At 39.0% G+C, this 14,431-nt stretch overlaps 1 protein-coding gene across 4 annotated transcripts in view; it reads left to right on the top strand.

The window, feature by feature from the left end:
- sorl1 (sortilin-related receptor, L(DLR class) A repeats containing) overlaps positions 1-14,431 on the top strand; it is a 91,517-nt gene that overhangs the window by 27,504 nt on the left and 49,582 nt on the right. For all 4 annotated transcript variants that reach the window (XM_018700517.2, XM_018700498.2, XM_018700509.2 and 1 more), the window contains exons 5-6: positions 150-217; positions 6,794-6,974. In XM_018700517.2, coding sequence (XP_018556033.1) covers positions 150-217; positions 6,794-6,974 — 249 coding nt within the window. The remainder of the gene's footprint in view (positions 1-149; positions 218-6,793; positions 6,975-14,431) is intronic.

Raw genomic sequence — 14,431 nt, 5'->3', positions numbered from 1 at the left:
GTCCAGTGTTCTCACATGTGTAACAACCAAAGGGAAGAAATGAGCTTGACCTACATTTTTACTTTGCACCCCCTTCCCCTCTTCTTCTTCACCCTCTGCCCCATCCTCCTCCCTTTCCTTACACTCTCTCTCACCTTCTTCCTCTGTAGCTGTGGAAATCAGACGACTTTGGGGAGACATGGGTGTTGATCGAAGAGCATGTGAAGGCCTACTTTTGGTAAGGGAACCACTGCTCACATAGGCTTTAGGAGGTAATACTATGATAAATCATTGTAACAACATAATGTTAAGAGAAGGAAATGAGATGGTAACATTACGTTTTAAGCACAAGGGGGATTTATAATAGGCACTGCAGATCATCCAAAAAGTCTCAGATATTTGGTCCAATTTGCACTGATACATAAACTTTTTAATACTAAATAAAGGAAGGTTCAATTTTAACCAATTCTAAACAGCAGTTCAGAAGACAGTCTTTTCCAGATAATCCTAAAAAGAGCTTCAAATTCATGACTGATATTAAATATTCAGAGATGGTTCTGACATACACCCTAGTATACCATGGACAGATTATCCTACAACCTAGGAAATGATGTTCAGGGCATAATCATTTGTGTTATTATTCAAAAGCATATTGTTTAATTTTCAGTCAACTATATTTCAGTGTGTCTCCAACAAAATGGATGTATGTTTAGTTTAACCATGGTGACCAGAAAGAATCAAAGTCTATACAATACAGTATGTACACTCAATGAGCACTTGATTTCTGCTGAAACGTGCAGATGGTAAGGGTGTTATAGTGTGGGGAATGTTTTTGGCACATCTTGAGCACCATAATCAATCATTGTGTAAATGCCACAACCTATCTAAATATTGTTGCTGATCATCCAGCACCATAATGCAATATGTAATATGTTGCAAAGCAAAATATTACATATTGGTTTCATGAACATGACAATGGGTTTAGTGAACTTCAGTGGCCTCTCGTGTCACCAGACCTGAATCCAATAAAACACCTTTGGGATGTGGTGAAACAAAAGAGTCACAGCATGAATGTGCAGCTGATCTGAAAGGAATAATTTCACTAGCTTGTGGAAATTAGTTAAAATGAGTAAAAAAGTTTTTTTTCCTTATACCCTGCTGTAGTTACTCAGATGATTTTTCCATTTTAATCTGGTCCTATTTACAGTGGTGACAGACTATGTTTGTCTTTTAGGAAGGGCATGTAAATTAGTTCATTATAAGTATAGTTCATTTAATCAAAATAATTATCCAAACACTCTTAAATATTTCCCAAAATTATCCCTTTATTGAGTATTCATTGAAATACTTGGAAATTCAAAATTTCAACCCTAGAGTGTCATAGCAGGGCACAACAAGACTTTTTTACTTTTGTGACATTTTTGAAAATATTCAATTTTCATGTAGAAAATCAAGATCAATGAAGTTACCATATGTGGTTCCTTGCCCATCTAGGGTAAAAAAAATTACGTAGCGTCGCCATTTGGATGTCCGTGGAAGTTACCATATATAGTCACTTGCCCGATAAAGGGTTAAAAATGCCAGATCAGTCAGATTGACCTCATCAGATGTTAACTTCTGTATATCCTCAGCCAGACTTTTATAATTGGAAATTATTTTTAGTGCTTCTTCATTCGTTTCTATTCTAGTCATGTGATCATATCATTTACATTTCACCTGGTTGATTATCACTTTTGGACTTTGCTATAACTGAAGTCACTGCAAGTATCAGCGTTTCTTCTCATTTCATAAGTGCTTTTTTCATGGTTCTGATGATGTTGCTTGTAATGAACAACTCAGCCTCTTTCACATGAATGCGCTTGTAGCCTGACGGGGAAACCGAGAGTTAACTGAGCCAGGTAATAAATAGCTTCATGATACAAGTTATCCAGGAAGTAAAGTTATCCTGGGTATGTTGAACTTGTTTAGAAGTACATACCTCCGATGAGATCGAAACTGGTTGTCATTTTAACCAAAATGCCAGACTAAATGAAGGCTTTGATGACATCTCCTCTCTAAAAGTGGAAGAGGAAATTATTCTTGTTAATTGCCAGTATTGTAATTTGAATTGCATCCTTTATTCAATTTGTGCACAGCAACTTGCAGATACCTCTTCACATTGGCTTTATGACAGGTTGCCCCAGAAGTTCAAGCAAGATAAATAGTACTTTTGGAAACATGACACAATGCAGTGTGAGTTTGAGTTATCCAGTATATGTGTTCTGTTAAAAATTGTGTACATGAATAAAAGTGTTAAACTGGAAACTATTGACAGTGACCTTGCAGCTTCAAATTGTAGCTTTAATTGTGAATTATTTACTTTTTTACAAAACACAACAAGATGCCCTGCAATCAAACCTAGTTTTTCAGCTCTTGATGGGATTGATTTCTACTAGAACATAAAAGACCACTAGTATTTGTTTCTGAACAAGAGAGAAGATTAATCCTGCTGTGAATCAAATTAGCTGATTTAATAGTGATTTAAATTCTGCTATAACCTAATTTGATTAAAGACTTGGAGAAGAAGTTGCCTTTTGAGCTGCTCCACTGCATACAGTCAGACAATGAAATCAGTGATTGCATATCTCTCTTCCCTGCCAACTGCTTGAGCAATCTGAGTCTGTTACTTTAAATTTAAATGAAAGCAGTTTGGGCACAAGGCAGTGCTTCAAACTCAGGAAAACAAGGGCTGATGGAAAATGAGGACACAGCACTGAACAACACCAACAAACCACTCTATGTCAGCATTTTGATAAATCAGTATTCAGATGAATAAATGTCTCCCATCTTCTGTCTATGCATTTCCTCCTCTCCAAGTAGGTTCTAGATGGGAGCACCTTCAGTTCACCCAGCTAAGGTGGCAATAGATGAGCAAGAAGCACCCTGCTATGAGCCCACATCTTCTTGTTTCAGTTGACAATCTTTTTGTGTGCTGCCCAAAAATAGTGAAAATAGCTGTTATGTACACGGACTGAGAAGGCTCCCAGTCCGCCTTCTTGTTCTACTAATCTTTTCCTTGGAACCTTGACATTGTCATTGCTTGGTTTAGTTAAGACTATTGCAAAATGAGCAGTTCTTAGAGCACTAAATCAGCTAACAGCAGCTACATGTGCTGTGGGGAATCTGGCACCTTTTGCAGCTAGCAACTCTCTGACGACTACAAAACTTCTGCAACACCCGAAGAACCTGCCGCTACTGCATTGATTGCTATGGATCAACTGACTTTGCAAAACACTGGACTTGATGATGTATATCTCCTGATCCAAGATGCCATTAAACTGCTGCAAGCCTCACTGGACTCACTACAGTCAACGGTGAACTCCTTCCAGAGCCGTCTTACCTCTGTGGAGTCTGATGCCAGTGGTAACGTTTAAAGGTTAATTACAGCAGGGTCCAACATCAGAGTGCTCCAAAACCAAAACCAGTCGCTTTAGGACAGGCTTGACAACCTTGAGAACTGATCACAGAGAGCTAATCTCCGTATATTAAATATTCCTGAAGGTTGTGAGGATGGTAAAGATCTACTCAAGTTCATGTTGGAGGAAGTGATGCAAACGATGGGCCCTGATATTTTTCCTACACCACCTGAACTGGAGAGAGCCCACCGGACCCCGACCTTCAGATGCAGCCAAACAACATCCATATATACACACTGGGATGATTACAAATGAGACACAGGTGGGGCTGAAAAAAGGAGGGAAGACAAGACAAAGACCAGAAGTAAAAACACCACCGACAGGACAAGAGACTTCAAAATAAAACAGGAAGTACAAGACCAGGAAATACAAGGGAAAAGAATTCCATAATAAAATGGATAAAACGCAAGAGAAATAACTACCAAAATAACACAAACCTAAACACTCCGCGGGCGGGCCATGACAACTTCCTGTGCAAAACTAAGCATAATGCAATTCGTTTTACATCGTATTCACTATTTCGAAGCAAGACTAGCAAAAGAATATACCCTAACACAGATGCAGGCTGCGACAGGTGCCGAAACACTCCTGCCATCTTTACTCATATGTTTTGGTTATGCCCATCCCTGACAACTTATTGGTCTGTGATTTTTAAAATACGTAATGCGTTATATTAATCTCCAACACAATTCTGCAATGGCCATATTTGGTATCACAGACAGGAGACATAAAAACATCATTTTTATTTTGCACGCAGAAGAATATTATTACACTGAAAATCCCAAAATCCACCTAAAGTGTCTTTGTGGCTGAGCAATTTGATACAATTCATACTGAAAAGACAAACTCAGGGGCTCCAGGGACAAGTTCTTTTCCATCTGCAATTCAGTGTTGCCCATTTAGTATTAGGTGTAGCTGATGGATGCCTCCCACACATAGGTAACTAGACTAATCTGTACTGCAAGAGTCATGACTGGCTGCTTGTGTTCCCCTGATCAAAGAATGGATGAATGTAGACATAGCAATTGCACATAGTCTCCTGTTCAGTAATTAGACATAGAGACACATTTTTAGAAGTCACTTGGATGTAACTCTAGTTCTGTGTATGTAGCTCAGTGTTGTCCTATATTAGAAAGTACGTTAAAGAATGTAAACATACTTATTGTGGGAAAAAGAGAGTAAAAACAAGTATCAATCTTAAACTCCCCCATCGTGGTCAAACCCCCAGCCAACTCTTTGTTCTCACTGATAAGAGACAGACTTTTGTAAAACAGACCATCTGACATGTTGACTATACTTCATTATTATCAAGTTATTATCAAGTCATTAAGTATAAATATTTAATTGGGCATAAAATGTTCAATTATTGACCTCAGACATTATGGCTTGTTTCATCTTATAATTTTGTGTCATAGTATATGAGAAGTCACAAATATTTGACCTGGAAATTAACAAAGACATTAAAAACTTGGCTGTTGGCAGTACAGTTTAAAAAAGGTATTTTCCTGCAAAACCATTTCAGGAAAGCACTGAACAAATGAATGACAACCTGGATGGTCTGAAAATTAGAAACTGCCAAAAGAGGTTTAGGAAGAAGGAGAAGAGATAGGAGAAGGGCAGAGATTAATTCAAAGGAAGGGACAGAGACAGACTGCCATTAGCCGTCTATGCTCTCTCAGCCCAGACGGTGCCCATCAGTTGAACAGGGCCTTTGAAAGAATGCCACAGAGGCAGAGCCGAGCTGAAACACTGCTCTCTCTGTTTAGCTCTCGAGACTCTGGAGGGAAACATACTGATTTGGAAGGCAGACGATAAGAAGCCGTGAACCTCCTTCTTTCATTCTGGCCAGTTCTCTGTGCCCTGGTTTCTGAACCTTGGCCATAAATCATTTGACCATGCTGTTTTTTGACTGACACCTCTAAAGATGCCATTCCATGGCAAACTCATAGACAAAAATATTTTCATCAGGATGAGGTAAACAGTAGCTGTAATCTGTAGATTTATCTTAGGGGAGTGAAGAAAATGATGATTTTGTGTTTTTAATGGATCAGTATCAGCTACAAATCTAACATCAAAATTCATTCAATCTTTACTATACTCCATGGTATTATGTTCAGCCCAGCCTTCTAGTGTTGCAGTGCTGCTCTCTGTAATGACAGCCTACAGGGCAAGCATTCCTCAGTGTATGGGAGTGAAAATTAGAGTGTCTGAATGTGAAAAATTACTTAGTTGCACCAGTGATTGACTCTGCTCTCACACTGGGTTTGGCTAAATTCACATAGCTCCAACAGTAACAAGTCTGTTTTCCTCTCCTTTTTCATTAGTCAGGACTGTGACCCTAGTTTTTTTGGTTAAAATGACAGCCTCCAGCGGCAGGTCATATTAGCTGTCGCAAATTAATGTTAATTCCAGGGCACATTTTATTTCAGTGTGTACATATCAACATTTAAATAAGTATTGGAATTGGCATAAAAAGTAAACAAACGTGGTTGGGACATCTCTGGTCTGCAGACAGCTGGTCTGGACTTATAAATTATGAATGTCTTTTGAATAACCTGTGTGAACGTTTTGTCCCATTAGCAACCAAGCTAACTTGAAAGGTCAGGGCGCTATTGTGAGTAACGAGTAAAGCATATTCCTAGCTTGCAAGTGTATTAACTGTTATCTCATTAGTGACAGTAGTTCACCAACCATGCTACAGAGCCTTCACTGCTACCTATAGATATTTGGATGAATTATTATATTTTATGTTCACACGTTTTTGTGAATATCAGGTAGACATTGTGCATCTAGATCTATGTTTGCATCCATCATTTGCATTTCAAATGTCAAAATAGCATAAAATGATACAATTAATATTCTGTACAATGACCTGTGTTCCATTGTCACACTGTACATCAGTCAAACCAAAACCTTAGGTCAGTTTTTAATTACAGTTTGCTTAGAATCTGTGTAAACACCAGCATTTTGTGATCATATCTTTACGACGGCATTTTGGTGATGAGACATATAAAGTGCTCGTAAAACACATGCCCATAAAGATGATATAGGACAGGATTCCCTTTGATGTTGTATTGAAGTTTTTATTTAGACGTACTGGTACTCCATTGAGTAACTTAAAAAAATACTATGTTTTGTTGGAAGTAAATGGATTTCTATATAAATATGCAAAAAACAAAAATGGACATCCATAAAAAGTGTGTATGTGATTTCAGGAAGAAGTGGCTAACAAATTGTATCTTTTGTTCTCCCATCTTTGTCCTTCCCTTCCCATCTGACCTTGTTTTTTAACCGATCTTAACATAATTTCACTTTAACCTTTGTCACCTTTGTCCCTTTCCTATTCTCACCCATTCTAGGGGTGTGGAACCCTATGACCCACCCACCACAGTGCTGGTACAGAGACATGAGCCTCAAGGAGTCTCTACAATTCTCAGCAGCACCGACTTCTTCCAGAGTGAACAGAATCGCAGAGTGATCCTGGAGCAGGTGGACAGCTTCCAACTCCGAGACAAGTACATGTTCGCCACTACCACACGGGTAAGAGAGAGAGAAAAGTTGAAGAAAAAAGTGGTTGTTTAATATTTTACCTCTTATATCTCTGGGTCAAGACCTGGTGGCTGTGAAGGCCATAGAATATGATTCGCATCATTTTCATACTCATCGAACTATTCAGGCTCCCCTCATGCCCTATGGATGGGGGCGTTGTCATCCTGTTTCCTCACTTATTTTTTTAGTTTTTCTTTTAATTTACTACACCTCAGTGTATGACAGTACCCAGACCATAACTCACTTGCTCACTTTATTTTATTGCTCTCAAATCTGCATTTTGGCACTGTTTTCTGGCATATAAAAATACTTGACAAAGTGCAAAGGCCCTATTGTAATCATAGGAATTATTATTATTCCTGTGACGCTAAAATCAAATTTTTGTAAACTAGTTCAAAAACTCTCGAAAATGCACACACATTAAACCTGGTGAAAATTTACATCTGATAGGGGTCTCGTTCATGGTGCCATAAAATGGCTCCATAGCGCCCCCTTGGACACACTCAAAACCCCCTTGCCATTGGGCTTAATTTGTCCGAGGTGAACTAAATTCAGAGGCATGATGTAACATAGCCGAGACGCACCAAAAGGTCTCTTGACATCATGGCCTCAAACCTACAGGAAGTCGGCCATTTTCATTTTAATTGGAAAATGTTGCCCATTTTTGGCCATTTTTTGGCATTTGGGGACATTGTATTTGATTAAACTCCTCCTACAGTTTTTATCATATCAACCTCAAACTTGGTCAGGATACTCTCAAGGCCTTTGTGATTAAAAGTTATTAAAAGATTTTGTTGATGTCGAAGGGTGTGGCCGTGGCGGCACCTCAAATTTCGATGCCTCGCCATGAAACAGAAAGTTATGTTTAAGTTGCTGTAACTCAGCCATACTTTGTTCAATCTGCCCCAATTTTCACAGTGTTGATAAGAGTCCCGACATGAACACACCCACATGTCAATATTCACAAAAAGTTATAGCACCACCCACTGGCCACAGGAAATGACATGTTTTACACTTTGACGTCCTGTTACTGGCAGGTTGACGTGATTCACTTCAGACTTGGTCAGGAAAGCCTTAAGGACTTCATGATGCCTTATTGTGAAAATTTTGTTGAAGGGTGTGTCTTAAAAGATTTTGTTGACGTCAAAGGGTGTGGCCATGGCGGCACCTCAAATTTCGATGCCTTCACGTTTTATTAGTGTCATGTCCTGAACACATTTACATGCCAATATTCAGCCACTGTCATAACGCCACCTACTGGAAACAGGAAATGACATGTGTTATTCATCAATGTACTCCTCCCAGTAGCTTGACACAGATCCATTTCACATTTGGTCAGAAAGCGAAGCAGGTAATTGTCCAGTCTGAGGACAACGGACAAAGGCTTATGCTCCTCTTAGGGTTTATCTGTGCAGGTGGCTGCCTTCGTCCATGATGGTAATGTGCAACTGATGGGTGCAGTAAGGGACTTCTGACTCATTCATTCTGTGTCTGGGGGTCACGCAGTTGCAGAACCACATCATACGACCTGTGGGGAGCCCGCAGCCGCAACGCTGCTTACAGCCTTAATTATTATCAAGTTATTATCAAGTCATTAAGTATAAATATTTAATTGGAGATAAAATGATAAAAAATTATTGACCTCAGACATTATGGCTTGTTTCATCTTATAATTTTGTGTCATAGTATATGAGAAGTCACAAATATTTGACCTGGAAATTAGGGCACACTGTACCCTAACGCATTTTGTAGATTAAGAATGAGCAAATGAATTAATAATAAAAAATATTAAGTCACAGCCCTTAGTCAAAATGTTGTACACTTCCCTTACTGTCTGAAATATACAGTATGTATATGTACAGAGCATTGCACCAGAGTTAGCCTTAATTTACACCTGCAGTGCCCCGGCAGGTCACAATCTGACATCCAACAAATGAAATTAACATTCATAAAACAACCAAACCAGCAGATAAATAAACGCTATATCACACATGGTAATACACACACACACACACACACACACACACACACACACACACACACTCTCTCTCTCTCTCTCTCTCTCTCTCTCTCTGTCTCACACACACACATATTTGGCTTATGAAGTCAGTGACTGCAAATGTGAAGACCAACACCACCCTGACTGTCTGTGCCATTAACATAGAACTGCATTCCAGATGTAGTTAACCTAACTAAGCATAAAGACTGGAAACTGTTGAAAATACCTAACCTGGGCCTCAAGTTAAAAAAGGTAATCCTATCATCACTGTCAAAGTAGAAAAGTACAAATAACAAATGCTATAACTATGGTCAGCATTATTGGGTCTTATTGTCACAGTAGGTTTGCCAAGTACCTATACCAAAACCTGTTATAACTGCAAGTATCTGACACACCGCATAGAAGTGCAGGGCAGATGGCTTAACTGTTAAAAGTTATACCATGTATCTTCCTCCAAAACCACCTTTAGTTTTTATATATGCATTTAACAAATCAGATACAGTGTATAACTTCAGTCAGTTGCAGGGTGGCATATCCTTATGCTGATCTAGGCTAATCACATAGAGATCTAGCTCCAGCATTTTGGTGATGAGACTAGCTCCACAATAAATGTACAGACATGATGACAGAGTGGTATTGAGTGTATTTGGCTTTTATACAACAAAATATCCAGTTAGGTTCCAGCATGCTACCCTGTAAGTTATTTTTATGAATTAAGCAAAGTTTGGTCAAAAACAATTAAATCCCCTTTAAGTAAACCTTAAGGTAACTTTAAGCAAATGCCTAAAAATTGCATATCTGGATACAGTGTTAAAACTTCTGGGTGCATGACACTTGATTGTACATACATGTACTCAATTTAAATGTGTCCCTAAACCTGAAGTTGATGTATTCAGACATGCTGTATTTGAATGTGAAATACTAAACTGTACTGATGACATTAAAACCCTAACAGGAGGAACAGGATTTTAAACTTCCTTACTGTTTGCCTTAATAATATCTGGAATTGTTGAATAGTATTCTCTGTTATTTTTGGAAGCAGCTTGTTCACGTGGGGCTTTGCGCTTTAGCACATACAGGAGGAGGGTCTGAGTAAAAGCAAAAAACAACAAAACAAACAAACAAACAAACAAATTCCCCAATTAAAAGGTTCTATTTTACCATATAAGGCACCATTAGTCAGAAATGTAATGTAGCATCTTAAGCTAGCTGTTTTTTGCTGTCCCTACTGTGCTCCTGAATACATTTTCAAAAGCCTACATGTGTTAGAGCAAAGTTTAGTAAGTAAGGTAGTGAGCAACCACTTTCCAAATTCAGCATAATCTGTTGAGTACAACAGATGTTAGATCAATATTTGGTTCGCGGTAATGTGAAGCAATATATGTTTGTCACTGTTAGCCACCAATGTTTGTCTAGTAGAAGCCTCATTTAGGCAGCAGACAGACAGAGGAGCAGATGGTGATTTGGATCTCACCTCCTCCCTTGTTTCACAGGCTGCTTTGGACAGATTTGCTTTCCTCTGTGTTGCGTGTCAGCTTTGCTACAGGCAGCCTGTAGCTCTAGTCTTTTAGAAGCAGTTGATTATGGAGAAAGGTTGGCTGGTTGGTTTATCATATTAATTTAATGTACTGTACTTCAAATCAGCATGGAAATCAAAGAATTGCATCTATCAATGCTATGATTATGAGAGACTATTTGCAGATTTCAGTTTTACTCAACTATACCTCAGCTGAAGATTTATATTTTAGATTGATATTTCTCTACATTATAATTCTCTAAATATGCAATGATATGATTAAATAAATTTACTATAGATTGGTTGCTATCTGCTCTGCTGTTTGCAAGTGACACTGACTGAGAGATAGTGTTCTATCTACATTCTGTAAATGTGTTATCAACTGTTGCGTGATGCATATAGCGCAAATTATAGAGTACACAACAAGATAGTAGCACCATAGATATAACAATGTAGAACACTTGGGGGGCCCTCATAGCCGAATGGTTAGGGCGTGTACCACGTGGACCCTAGTGGTCTGAGCAGGCAGACCCCCGTTCAACTCCCGATCAGGCCGGACCTTCACTGCATGTCATTCCCCCACTCTCTCCCTGTTTCCTGTCTCTCTCTCACTGTCCTATAAATATTTATAAGGCAAAAAAGCCCCCCAAAAAACAATGTAGAACACTATAGAGCAGCCTTAATAATTCTTAGTGGCTAATGTGTTCAAAACTAATGAGTATTGCTCATTCCCACATACTTATGTGGTCTAATAACACACAGAGATGTTGCAAGATTGCACCAAAAAATTATGTCAAAATCAATTAAATAAGCTCATGGGGCACCCCTGTCTGATTTTGGAATCAGACCTGCTCTATATGGAAAAGTGCTTTGAGATGACTTTTGTTGTGATATGGCGCTATATAAATAAAATTGAATTGAATCGAATTGAATTGGAAAGGGAAATCGGGGTAGTATTAATTTGTATTTTGGAAATATTTTCAGTCTGATATCTGAGACTGTCTCAGATCAAAGGGATCCTAGGCTCTCCATGGCAAAGAAACATATGCAGTGACTGAATGTAAATACAGAGGTTTATTGACCAAACTACTATCTACATGATAAATGTGATGTTTGTAACCGTAAAGATATGTATTTGAACTGCGGTGTAAACTGCGGTGTAAACCCACAATTACCTAAATGTCCCAAAAGCAATGCACGATGAAGAGTGTCTTAACTATATCATACATCTTCTTGATGAACCTGCAAAAAGAGGAAGAGAGAGAGAAACTCAGTCCATGATGCTAGACTGCTGCCTCCAGCAGCAGGCAGAGCTTCATTACTGGCCTCTCCAGGATGCTGGTCTTCGTTTGTAGGCACACAGAGCACACAAGGCCCTTTGCATCTTTATTTACATCTAAAACCTTCCCCATCAACCACGATCCTCTTGATCTGCAACATCCACAAGCAGGACAATGTCTCCAGGAGTGAGACTTCTTTTGGGCCTTATGCACCGTAGACTCAGAAATCCATCTTTTCCAAAAGAGCTCAGCTGTGTATTGTATTTGCTTCCATCTTCTCATGTATAGATCACTTGGGTCAAACAGTCCTGGTGGCAAGATAGGCTTTCCCTTTGACATCAGAATATGATTTGTTGTCAGGGCTTCAAGGTCTTTCAGGTAATTTAATTTAGCCTCAACCTCACAGAAGATAGTTTGGAGTCCTTCATCGTCCATAATTTGTTGTTGGAGAATTGAGGTAAGAACACTCCTCGCTGAATGAATCAGGTGCTCCCAGACACCACCGGAGGCTGCTGGTGTGTTGAAGTTCCATTTTATGCTCCCCTGAACCAGAGCCTTTTGAACCTTGTCATGATTCAGCACAGCCAGGCTTTCTCTCAATCCCCTGTTTGCTCCAACAAAATTTGTGCCATTGTCAGATCTCAGAATTAAGGCCTCATCTACAGATGAACCTCTGGACTGTCTATACAGGAATTAGTGTCAAGTGTTTGTGCAACCTTCAAATGCACAGCATCACTGGTTAGACACATGATGAACATACCTTTTAAGGATACTTCTTCCTCTTTTACCATCAATGGGACCAAAATAGTCAACACCAATATCTGTGAAGGGAGCTCTGTCAGGCAACTCACTCTCCTCAGGCAAATCTGCCATTTTTTGCTCAGCAAGCTTGCCTCTGTAGCATTTACAAACAACACAGTGAGATATTACTTTTCTGGAAGCAGAATTTGCATTGATGATCCAATACTTCTGTCTTAACCCAGACAGCATATGATTTCTTCCTGCATGTTGATGATGGATGTGGCGCAAAATGAATGTGGTGAGAAGGGTGGATCAGGCTGTTAGTAGTATCTTTGGAATCCTTGAAAATACCATTCACTGTCAGATCCTTTTTGACCTCTGGGTCATCTGCAGCAATCACATGATTCTTGAACATCAAGTTTAGGCCATTCCTCTTCTGACCTGGAGAGAAACTCTGGTCCATTAATCCACCTGCTGCTTTTCAGGATATCCACAGCTCTCATTCCTCTGGATGCCTCATCAGATTCTCCTTAGAAGCCACATATCTCCACTGATCTACAGCTGTTGAACTTTCTTTAATAGCAGAAGTTCTGTTTGCGCCAAAAGTATGGAATCGTCTGGTTTCATTACAGATATATTTAAGAACTGATGTGCCATCGGTCCAAAAAAAAAAGATTTATCCAGCTGAAGTTGCAGCTCCTTTTGAATCCACTGGAATGGACAAGACATGTTTTCCTCTGTAAACCAAAAAAAACATATGCTTTCACAATTTGAACAATGCCAAGTCACTGATAGGTCCCTAACCACAATGAAATAAACAGTTGTGACCTTATCTGAGAGGTCTGCAGGAATCACACAACACAGCCATGGCTCACCAACTAGACAAGAGAAGGAGTAAGCATTCTTTTCACCTTTTACATACGATTTTATGTGCCTTGTAGCTTCATCAATTTGCACCAGTTATAATCTTAACTTTAACTTAACTTTAAAATTAAAATATCTAAAGTAAATTTCAAGATAACTCCAACTTGTAGAGCACAGGATTTTTTAAAAGTTTGATTTGGACATCAGGAGACATCAGAGGGTGCCGTATGGCATGGTTGGATGATTTTCTGACATACAGTATTTCATGACTGCATTATGATTTGGAAAATATGTTTGTTATCTATTTAAAATTCCTAATGTTCTTAAAATTATTTTTTTAGACTACACAGTCTCTGACATCCTTGAGCTCTTGGTAAATGGTGAAATCTCAGAAAATGATCACTTGCATTCTGGAGATTAGGCAGATGAGAGAAGGTGTGAGATAGATGGTAAGTTTAGAGGAAGGCAGACTATACTGTCAGATATCTTTGTGCTGTACATTAAACTATTCAGTAAATATCTAATGTTAAATATAAAAATTGAGAATAGTTTGAAAGTGTGTAAGGTGTACTTATTTGTGTTTGGTTCAGAGACAGACAGAGTCAGTGCAGAAGAATTTGAGGTTGCAGCTCACTCCTCCATCTTTCCCTCCATTGATGTGCATAATTTGCTCTGTTAGATTTGAGCATCCTCGGTGGGAAAGAGAGAATAACTGTAGTGTTTTAACATCTTCGCTTTTAACAGGTGGCCAATTAAGAATCTTCTCCATATATGCAGTAAACAATTTGTGTGTGCTCTGCTAGAAGACCTTTGGCTTGGTGATATCCCTGTTCTGGAGGCAAGTGTTGACAACTGTGCACCAAGTCTCTTGGCTGCCCCCATGTGTGTTGTTCTAGAAAGTGCAAACAGTCACTCCAGCTATCTGTTATCTCCACTCCATTTTCAAAAGCTCTGATGAAAGACCTATATTGAAGAGGGTCCTTATCAAACACAGGTATATTCCTTGATTGAAGAACAAAAGATAGATTTTGCTCAACCAGTAGAGCAG

The sequence above is a fragment of the Lates calcarifer genome, linkage group LG21 (genome assembly GCF_001640805.2).
Source record: "Lates calcarifer isolate ASB-BC8 linkage group LG21, TLL_Latcal_v3, whole genome shotgun sequence".
NCBI classification, from domain to species: Eukaryota; Metazoa; Chordata; class Actinopteri; family Centropomidae; genus Lates; species Lates calcarifer.
Note: the sequence above shows the minus strand (reverse complement) of the source record. Positions and strands in the feature narration are given on the sequence as shown.